This window comes from Camellia sinensis, unplaced genomic scaffold, assembly GCF_055761805.1.
Source record: "Camellia sinensis isolate YWXY unplaced genomic scaffold, ASM5576180v1 Unanchor1, whole genome shotgun sequence".
Taxonomy (NCBI): Eukaryota; Viridiplantae; Streptophyta; class Magnoliopsida; order Ericales; family Theaceae; genus Camellia; species Camellia sinensis.
This window is the reverse complement of record NW_028128987.1, coordinates 16,908,227-16,919,861: the sequence shown is the minus strand read 5'-3', so window position 1 is coordinate 16,919,861 and position 11,635 is coordinate 16,908,227. Positions and strand designations below refer to the sequence as shown.

The 11,635-nt window shown below is 36.1% G+C and overlaps 1 protein-coding gene across 1 annotated transcript; it reads left to right on the top strand.

The window, feature by feature from the left end:
• Positions 1-8,019: 8,019 nt before the first annotated feature.
• On the top strand, positions 8,020-9,785 carry LOC145814111 (uncharacterized). Its single transcript, XM_082910638.1, has 5 exons — positions 8,020-8,347; positions 8,449-8,562; positions 8,649-8,754; positions 8,848-9,045; positions 9,143-9,785. The coding sequence occupies exons 1-5, from the start codon at positions 8,020-8,022 to the stop codon at positions 9,783-9,785; spliced, it is 1,389 nt and encodes a 462-aa protein (XP_082766764.1).
• Positions 9,786-11,635: the final 1,850 nt, after the last annotated feature.

Here is an 11,635-nt window from a genome sequence, read left to right as displayed (position 1 = left end):
TTAGGAATTTCATTTTTTAGTTGATTTTGTTAAATAATTTTTTTTTTACGATGGAGTATTTGTAATTTTTCAAACTATAAAAGATAGTGCATATTTTAAACAAATCTCAATAAGTGTATTTGTAATTTACCTCCAAAAATTGAGTCCAGATTCTCTACTTGTATTCTCTCCTTATCTCCCTACTTGTAAGGGTGAAGATGCACTCTAAAATGATCCAACGATCTAAATCTTGAGATATACAAAAAAAAAAAAAATTAAAAAATAACTAGATCTGGACCGTTAGATTATCTTAAAATGCATCTCCACCATTACAAGTAGGGAGGAAAGGAGAGGATCCTAATTCCCAAAAATTGGTGCTATATAGGGTTGTACCATTTGAATTACTAATAATTAAGTAAATTACATAGTGATCGATATAGATTATTAAATCTATCTATTAATCTCATTGTTTGATTTTGATGATATCTAAAATATATTAGATTTATCATATTTTTAGTACACATATTTTATATTCTTTGTTACAAAATATTATCTGTTAAAATATATGTTGTATGATGCATTTGAAATGAATAATAAAAAATATTGTGCAATGAATAGTAAATTACTATTTATTATTTCAAAATCTCGTATAGATTACTATACAAATAATATTTCATAATTTATCAAAAACGACCTTTGCCCTATAACTTCAAACTTCAGCTTGCAATTTAAAAGAGAAAAACCTGAAGCAGCATGTCACACCCCAAACCTGCCCCTAAAAGTTTGGGCGTGATCACTTCAGAAACGGACATTAAATTCAATCTACATAACATATGGGGCCTGAACGGAAGCAGTTAACAATACAAAATAACATCCATTGAGCTAATACTAACATGTCAGGATCACAAACACTGCATCAGGTAGATAAACTTACAGTGAACACACACATGAGAATCAGTTATGTACACACACATATACAGACCCAACCCTATGGTTGGGCATGTAACAAAAGCATCGGTGAAAAGAAGGTTATACATATTAATTACATTAGACAAAAAGATGAAGGACCAACTAGGGATTGTTAGGGAAATCCCACAAAATGCATAAGCTGCTTTATATAGCTTGACCAAAAAAGAGTGACCGAAGTCGAACTAAGACCGATCTCCGGATTGATTGCCTACAGAAACAGATATAACACAAAGTGAGCCAAGCTCAGTGAATAATAGTACTTAAACAAATCACCAATTAAACTTGAATTGTAACACATATAGGCGCAGAGGGCATATGATTAATCTTATTTGGTAAATATTTTCAAAACGGCCTCAGGGCTAGATTTTATTCAGAGCGGCTTCCAGCCCAGAGATATACAGAATGGCCCTAGGCCTAACAGACTTCACAGATTGGCCATAGGCCTAACAGATTTCACATATTGGCCATAGGCCCAGATATCATCAGAGCAGGCTAGTTTCAGAGTCATACAGAGGTGCATAGATTCTTCCAATCATTCATATAGTTAACACAGTTAATTTGCGATTAACAGAGTGCTAATAGTAATTATTAGCGATAAGTAAAGCGTACTACTATAGTACTACTACTCACAGCGCTACGGTGGAGTGGCAGTTGCTTCCGGTATGTGCCTTACACACACACACAGTTCAAGAATTAGTTCATCTTCCTTTTTAATCATTTTTTATTTTTTTTGTTCCAAATGAATTTTACAAACATTTAAAGGCATCAAATACATATTTTAATAATATCAGAGGGTCAAGCACATAAAACGGAGCAGGTGAACTTTTTCAGCATGGGCCGCACGTGTAGCTGTGAGCCCCGCACGTGCGGCAGTGGTTCCCGCATGTGCGGCAGTGAAGTCCCGCACGTGCCTTTTTTCCAGTAGCCAAAGACCCAAAATCCCCTCTTTTCCACAGATGCGGCCATGACTCCTGCACGTGCGGTAGTGCTCCCGTATGTGCGGCCATGACCCCCGCACGTGCGGCGATTTGCTCTGTTTTGCAGTCTGAAATTCAAGCAACTTTCAACTTGACAAATTCAATTCAAAGCATAAAATAAGGGAAATTAATGCAATACAATGGTTCAACATCACTGTAACATGGGTTATAAGTGTATAATGTCACAAGAATTATAAATCACAAGCTCAAGTAAGTTAACCCTTTTTAACTTTTACAACACAACTCAATTCCCTTAAACACACAACAATACACATGCATAAACATGTAATTCAAACATGAGAATTCAAGGAATTTGTCATAATTCCTCCCTATAATCCAAAGTACCTCCAAACCACAAAATGCTAAGAATGCTTTCCAATGAAACAATTAACACACATTTGATCTCAAAGACAACCTCTAGCTTACATGAAAGTATTCTTACTACATTTAAGAAGAGGTTAAAGAGAGGTTATTTAAGATGATTCATACATACATTGGTTCAATCTCTACAAACCCTCTCAACTCTCTAATCTTCTCCTCTTCCTCTCTAACTCTCTTCTTCTAACTCTCTCTTAGGAGATATTTATGAAAATGCTTCCAAGTCAATTTTTTTTAAAAGAACATAGATTTATATATATCTAAAATGTGAATAAGGACGAAAATCAGTTAGTTTAATCATTCTAAATTGAAATTTCACAGAAAATCATATTACAACCTAAAAATCATACTAATCTCAAATATAAAATCAATTCCAGATTATTAAGCTTCTAAGTCTTTCAATTTCTGATCCAAACATTGTAATTGTAACAGATTTTTCCCCCATTAGACAGATATGAATCTATATTCATAAGATTCACTTAATTAAACTTCATTTCACACGAAATTTCACAATAAACATATAAATACGCAGAATAGGGGATTGAAAGTATACCATAAAACATGTACGAGGGTCGGGTTATTACACAACATGGACCGTTCAGCTATATCCTCATGATTTGAATAGCATGCAAAAGTTAGAAGTGAAACATCTTCCCTCCTCCAATAGATAGATTTTTTGACCATAAAAGAAGCATTTTGCTTAGAGAAAAATGAAAAATAACGAAATTGAAGAGAAAAAAATGAGTATTCAAACTTTATTCTTCGATTGCATTTTCATTATGTTCTTTCACTTTCAGATCTGATATTCTCAAAGTGTTGTTATTTATTCTCTTTGCTCCTTCACTTTTATATCTATTTTATAGAAAGAGAGAAATTGTTGTAAATAAATGGCTGAAATATCTCTTATCCTTATTGATGAATTTGTGAGAGAAAACCTGTAAATGTCAGGCATTTATTGTTGAGTGAGACTTAATAGATAAGAGTAAGACCTGTAAAATCCATAATCTTAGAGAAGCCTTAGTGGTGTATTGATTTATTTGATAGTGAAGAAATTCTCGAGAAGGATTTTTAAGGAGTGGACGTAGGCCCAGTGAACCGAACCACTATAAATCTCTATGTTTGCTCTTCCCTCCCGATCTCTTTTATATTAATTATTATTGTTATATTTTTTATTTGTTGTAATTCGAATTTTTATTATTACTTGCTTGTTGAAATTCAATTATTACATTGGTATAAAAATATTGTGAAATTATGTTTTAGTAACCCAATTCACCCCCTCTTAGATTGTCTACATAGAATAACACTATCCGTAATAATAAGATAAGGGAAAAACGTTTTATATGGTTGAGTGTGACAAATTAAAAATCGACATATGTCATGTTATATTATTGAGAGTTAAAATTGTTGGACAATCTTCACTGTATTAAGAATAAATTATGTTTGTGTACTTAACAACAAACAGAACACATAAGAAATAAAGGAAATGAGAGAGACTGTTTGATTACAAAAATCAAAACAGTGTATAAAAATAAATAAATAACAAACATATTTTTATTTTGTTATAAAAACAAAATCAAAATCTAGAACAGAAAAAATAATTAAATAGAAAAGTAATCAAGGCACTTACATTATTATTTTTTCGAATAAATTTTTAATCAAGTTCAGTGTTTAACACTGTGTCCGTAAAGACAGATTCGTCCTCTCTACTGTACTTTCATATTGTGGACGTCTATCTCTCAAGATAAAATGATCAACAACGAATAATAGCAACACTACAAATTATTCGCACAACGAACACACTTTATGTTTACACTCTTTCTCACAGAAAATTTAATGCAGCAAAATGCAGAGAGCAATAGCAGATTTGAGAACGAAAATTGAGTGAAAAACCAAATGAGAGACTTGTCTATTTATAGATGCAATAGTGGTTGTTCGGTTTGAATGAAACAGATAGCAAACCTATTTGAACAGGTATAATACCTGTTCGGTACTGTTTGAATAGGTAAGGCACTATTTGGGTTTGAATTTTGAATAAAAACTGAATTTGTTCGATTTTATTTCACATAGATAGGAACTTGTTGGGTTTGAACTTGAACAGATATGAATTTGTTTAAAGAGAAAAAAATTTGAATTTCTGGACAGATTTTATTTTCCAAAAAATAAAAATAAATTCAAATGTTTTTGGCCCAAAAAGATAAGTATTGGGTCGGACAAGCCCAACGCAACCACACATTACGCACCTGAGCCCAAGCCCAGCCTACCCGACCGACGGGCGGAGCGCGTGTGTTTATTTTGGATCTAATGGGTCTAGTCCACTTTACTTATAACCTCACATTTCCACAAAACTTGGGTACCTCTTGAGGCCCTCCCCCAAGTTGCAAACCCATGCCTTATAAACCCACAAAAATTTGCCCCACCAAATCAATGTAGGACAAACCTTTAATTTAAACCTTTAAGGAAACTTCACCAATATACCATTTCCATGAAGCTCACTTTAGTTTCAATTTCTCATTCACCCGATAATGATTTGAACAACCAAATATACTACGTGAATCACAACGCGGCATAGAACGCGTTACTACTTAGACCCGCCAACTTTGACGCATGGGTCCCATCTAAAAAATAGACCAAAATTGAGGAAAATTTTGTTTTTTTAAAACCATTTGTTACAAAAATAGATACATTTTTTTAAGGGTCACAAATATTTTTTATTATAGATGTATCGTAAGGCATATGATCAATAAAAAATATCAAAACTCATAATATAAGGTCCACAATTATACTTGCAATGACATGATATGTTAATGCCCCAATTAGTGTTTTATTGGTTGAAATAGTGAGAAATACTACTTTTGTGTTGACTTTTGACAAACGCAAGCAGCACAATTTAAATGATGTATAGTGTTGCTTCAAGTCAGTCAAATAATCTCTGTGAGGGAGTTATGGAATTTAAATTATGAGTTTTTAACACTCTTCATAAATACATTTTTATCTTCATGTTTTTCAAGCAGTTGATTATTTTCAAATATAAGTCAATTTAGTCAAATTGGACAATTATCATCCAATAATAAATATTTGAAAAAATTACAAATCAAAGTAAACATCACAAAATATTTACAAATTCATAAAAAAATCAAAATTTTAATTATAAAAATTAGTAAACTTTACCATTGATCTGAAATTATTTTTGAAAACATGTACTAATTTGCAATTTTCTCTAAATATTTAGCTTATAGAAGAAAAAAAAAACAAAAAAACAAAAAAAAAATCAACAACTCATTATAATAAAGAGTGGAAAAAACCTTTAGAAGTGTACAAAAGCGATCAAGTTCTTATTCCGAAAACAGTTCCGATTCGTAGCTCGAAATTCGGAGGTTCGAATTTGGCTCGACACCAAAATGACGTCGTTTTGGTGTCTTTTTTTTTTTTTTTAAATTTTTTTCCGTGTTTTTTTCTGAAGAAGAAAGAGGAGGAGTTGGGTCTGGCTGGGTTCATCAGCAGAATTTTTTTCCCTTCATCTTCAATCCAGATCAACATCAACAAAAAAAAAAAAAAAAATCTGGCTCGGTTCAACATTTTTTTTTACACACAAACACACAAATTTTTTTTTACACACAAACACACAAGATCTAGTTCTGCAACATCAACAACTAGTCTAATAAGTATTTTTATTTTGGTTCTGCTACATCAACAACATGAACAAGAAGAAGATTGACTGTTGGGTTCATCAACATCAACAAAAAAAAAAAATTTGGTTCTGCAGATCAACAAAAATATCTGGTTCTGCAGATCCAGATCACCATCATTAACATCTTCATCCACAAATTTTTTATTTTTTTTTTCCTTCATCTTCAATCCAGATCAACATCAACAAAAAAAAAAAAAAAAAAAAAAAAATCTGATTGCTGGGTTGACAAATAAGATGATGATGAAGTTGTAGAGAGAGAAATTGAAGGACCTGATCTGTAGAGTGAGAAGTAAAATGAAGTTGTTGATCAGATGATGAAGTTGTTAATGTTGATAAAGTACCTGATCTGGATTGAAGGACCTGATCGCGTCTCTCTTCCTCTTCTCTTTTCTCTCTCTCGTCTTCCCTTCCCTTTCCTTCTTTTCCCTCTGTGTTAAAAAAAGAAGCAAAAAAAAAAAAAAAAAACCCAAAACGACGTTTTGGGTATTCGAGCCACTATTCAAGCCACCTATTTTGAGCTACGAGTCATTTTTGTTCTGCAAATTGCCTGGCCCAACTTTTAATGAGGTTAAAAGCAAAATCTCAACAGCAGTTTATTTATTTATTTTTTAATATTGAAATAATATTTATTATGAAAATTTTGAGAAGATACAAGAGGCTTTATCAAACCAAAAAAAAATAAAAAATATCAAATAATAAATTCCTCATAGACCGTTTTCTTGGGTGAATAATTTCCTCATAGACTTGGAATTCAAAGAATTCAAATATTAACTGAATGTTCTACAAAAATATGTATTAAATTTTGGGAAAATTATCAGAAAGTCCTATGTACCAAACTGTTACTCTTTATGGTCCTAAATTTAATCTTTTTGATTGACAAGTCCAATTTTACACGTTTGGTAGACAACCAAGTCCCATTTCAAATTGTGTGAGGTGTGGGGAGACTGATTTGCCCTTTTTTGTTATGGCATGTACGTATATTATGGGATTCATTGAATATTTTGTGGGATACGTTGCTCTGTCACGTTGGCAAGTTGGATCCTATGTTTTGGGGTGTGATAATTTCGTGGGTCGGGCTAAGGGCTTATTGTGAGTTAGCAAAGTAGGGTTTCATTGTCTTCTTGCTGGTGGTGAGAGCTGTGTGCAGTCGTCAACATTGGTTATCATTGCAGGTACATAATACGTTTATATCTTTTTCATAGTTAACACGCCATTGCCCTGCAGATGACGTGTGCCCATGACCACGTTTTTACGTCCTTCGCACTGTCCACATTTGTTATACTTTATGTTTCATTGTGATGTATCTGCCTCTGATTTTTATCCCCCCCCACACCGTTCCTACGGGATGAGAGGATTCAGATTTTTTTAGTTCACTACTGTATTGATTTTGTTGGTACTTTTTTTGGTTTTGTTACATATATAACATGTGTTTTCACCCATGTCAGTGTGTGCTCGACGGTATGGAAGGGAGTTTGATGTTGTTGTGTTCTTATCGTAACATTAACGCAGCCTACAATCTCCGAGATCATGGCACGTTTGCCGAATTGGTTGATTTTCTGTGTTCCAAGTTCAGCGGGATAGGTCCCCATAATGTGGGATTGTCGTACAACATTCCAGGTTTGAATAGATTTACTTTACAAGATGATGTTGATTTGAAAAACCTTGGTAGTCTTGCCCAATCGTTCGGGTTGCAACACGTTTGTGTGTTGGTTGATCAGCATGGAAGGTTGGATAGTGTAAGTGCAGCCACCGAACAACATAATATGCAACCTAACCCGGTGTCCGGAATAATCGTTAATGACCAAGGACAAAGTGATGACGAGGTTGATTTGTTGCCTGATTTCTGCCCCCCACAAGAACAAAGTACTACTGACTGAATCATGGGCGCGGGGGTTAACCCATGTCGGTCAATGCTTTGAGGGGGGTGCACACGAATTTCGTACGGTTTTGTACAAGTACGCTGTGGAGTTCGGGTTCAATTTCAGATATGTTAAGAACGATTCCGTACGGGTCACAGCAGTCTGCTCCATGTTGGAGGATAAGGGATGCACGTGGTCTGTACATGCTCAGGTGTTGAAAGCGAATCAATTTTTCTACATTCGCAAATTGAACAGTGTACATAGTTGCGGTGTATCCGTCCGGACATCAAATCATCCAAGGGTTGGATCTGATATGGTTGCTGACATTATCGCAGCTTGTGTTCGGGACAGACCACTCACACGTCCAACTGATGTCGTCTTAGATTTGAAAGATGATTATGGGTTGGACGTCAACTACCGAGTTGCGTGGTTAGGGGTTGAGAAGGCAAGGGGGAATTGTTCGGCGCCCATTCCGTATCATTCGACCAATTGCGTTGGTATCGTGAAGCCGTCATGCAATACAATCCTGGGAGTTATGTTGACATTGATTACGATGAACATAACTACCGGTTCTGTCGTTTTTTTATTTCGTTCAAAGCATGCATTGATGGGTTTCGTCATTGTCGTCCATTACTTTTCCTCGACGGAATCTTCTTGAAAGGCAGATTCAAAGGGTTTTTGCTAGCTGCCACAGCGAAAGACGGTAATCAAGGTGTGACCCATTTAAATTTCAAAACAATTTTCTTTAATGGTTTGATATATTGTACACGCTACTCATATTCTCATCATTTATAATAGGTTTGTTCCCGCTTACTTATGCCATTGTGGACTCTGAAAACAACGCGAATTGGAATTGGTTCTTACAACATCTTGCCAACATGGTACCCAATGACAGGACACTCACGTTCGTGTCTGACCGAAATGTGGGACTTATGGAAGCAATGCCTACATTTTTCCCTACATCTCACCACGCATTCTGCCTCTAACATTTACACAGAAATTTGCGGGACAAACTACGTTATGTGAATAGCATGCATCGGATTGGGCTTGTCAGCAAATTTCGTAAGTGTGCATACGCATCCACCATAACAACATTTAATCAAAATGCCGACGACTTTCAAAAATCTGGAAAAGCCATTGCCGTGAAATTCCTTGCGGATGCACATCCACAACACTGGGCAAACACATTTTTCAGGTACGGATATTTCCATTACGCGACGCAAACGTGAACATACCCAACAACAAACGAGCATGTTTCATTCTTTACAATTTTTCCCCTTTCGGCTTTGCAGAGGTAGACGATACGGCGAAATGAGCTCCAACGCCGCCGAGTCATTCAACTCTTGGATTCGCGAAGCACGGAATTTACCAATCACCAGAATGGTTGACAACATTAGAGGTCAGATTATGCGACAAATAGCGAAACGAAGGGTGTCGGCCCACACATGGACAGGCGCAATTTGTCCCACAATGGAATCCCGCCTGGAAGAAGCTTACAACAAAAGTCGGTCATGGAAAGTGAGTCAGGCGAATAACGACGTGTACGAGGTCCATTCATTCCCATCTGTTATGGTGGACATTGCCAGCCGTACATGTTCGTGTTTCCAGTGGCAAATAAATGAGTTCCCATGTGCGCATGCTATTGTCACAGTGCGAAAAAGCGGAAAAAACCTTGACGACATAGTCGTACCTTGGTACCATGTGTCCGAATACCGTCTGACGTATGCGCCCACCATCTACCCAATACCAACAGTTGAAAAACCACCATTCAACCCCACTGACTACGTCATTTACCCACCAAACGTCAAACGTCCGCACGGGAGGTCGAAGAAGAAGAGAATACCGTCTAAAGGTGAGAATGTGCAACAAATACGGTGTGAAAGGTGTGGTCATATGGAAAACCACAATAGGAAGACCTGCAAAGAACCTATTTAGACGTAATCCCAATACGTCCGACATCCCAATTTATATTTAGTACGTTTTAAGTGGTTGTGTACTTCGTGCATACCATTAAGTAAGAATGTGATAGTCACATACAGTTTAGTATTTTAATAACTTATTAGATGAATGTTTGTGTTCGCCTATAAGTACAACTGGCTTACAGTTTTTGTTATGTTTTATTTTTTTCTCAAACATATTCTACGTACCTTTGCTTAAGCCATATTTTAATTTTATGAAAGTTTTTGTGTTTCAACACATGAATGCAGACCCTGCCTACATGTACTGTGTGTGTAAGTTTACTTACATATAAACGTACACACAACGACAAAATTATGAAAACGTGGCCTCCCTAACTTCAATAAGCAGTTAACGAAACTCCCGTTCACACCACACACCGCACATCAACATCACCACCGTCGGCGCTAACTACTTATAATTTACCAAACGCATACTCATCATCGTACTACATATAAATTAATTCAAATAACAGCATCCCACATCACACTAAACGCGACATGCAGCTAGTCAGTCCCTTAAACTCATTGACACCTAACTGATGTTCACTCAACACAATGGACTGGAACGTGTGGCTTATTTAACTAGTAAACCAATGTCAATCTGCTTTGGTTGACACATTACCCATCAACCAGTAACATTCTAGTTTCATACACTTGTATACCTTCGAGTCACACACAACTTTCTGTATCGTACATGACATCCCATAATGCGAAAAACACACAACTATGTAACTTACGTACAACGTACATCCCACATAAAAACCGATGCCTCCCTAACTCCAATTAACAGTTACTAGAACACCCATTTACACCACACTCCCGCAAATTAACATCACCACTGTTGCCAATAACGAATTACAATACGCCACCCGTGTACTCAAAGTCGTACGACATACACACTATCTCAAATAATAGCATCCCACATCACTCTAAAACACTGTCATGCATATTTTCAACCCCTTCCACTCATGCACACCTGACTAATGTTCATGCATATCTCAAAGAAATAAACAATCAACATACTTTGCAGACAAGCACATCGTTCATCAGAATACACATACATTACACAGAATTGCAAGCAAAACATATCATAATATTTCCCTAAAAAATATTCCAGCTAACTTCAGACAGAATGTTGTGCACGCCCGTCACCCATTAATTCACGACCAACCATCCACCAAACTAAACTACCAATATGAACAAACCACAATATGTGCTAAATAATATAATGTGCATAACCCAAAAGATAAACATCTACGCATCATAGCGTACACAATCTGGAAAACCCACATTCTAGCTTCCTAATATTATACCTAAAAATAATTGTATGTGCGCCCCTACACACTGTGAACACGCCATATGTGCGTAACCCTCACTCAATCCAGATCGTTCTTCAATCCACGCAGCGGGTCATTCACAAAAGACTTCACCATGATCGCCCGCAACACACTGTAGTTGCCCCCATGTAGCGATCTTCTAACTTCCACATGGCGCACATACTGGTGCATCACAGCACACACAATGATAGCACAGTCAAGCCTGTCCAATAATTTCACATCACATGTTATTAATGTCATAAGTACAAATGAAGACAATTCATGTACTGTACCAGGGTTTGTCATTGAGAAAATTAAAATGTGCTTACGATTCGGGATGTTGTTGTGGACAGTCCATAACTGACTCTAGCGGCGGGTCATAGTCCTGGATATCAATCGACTGATTTCCAATGGTCTGCCTCTGCACCTCTGACACAATGTCTTTCTATACCACCGCATACATAAGTCAGCCAATACAGTTGTCATGTGGACACACACACCCATACAATTT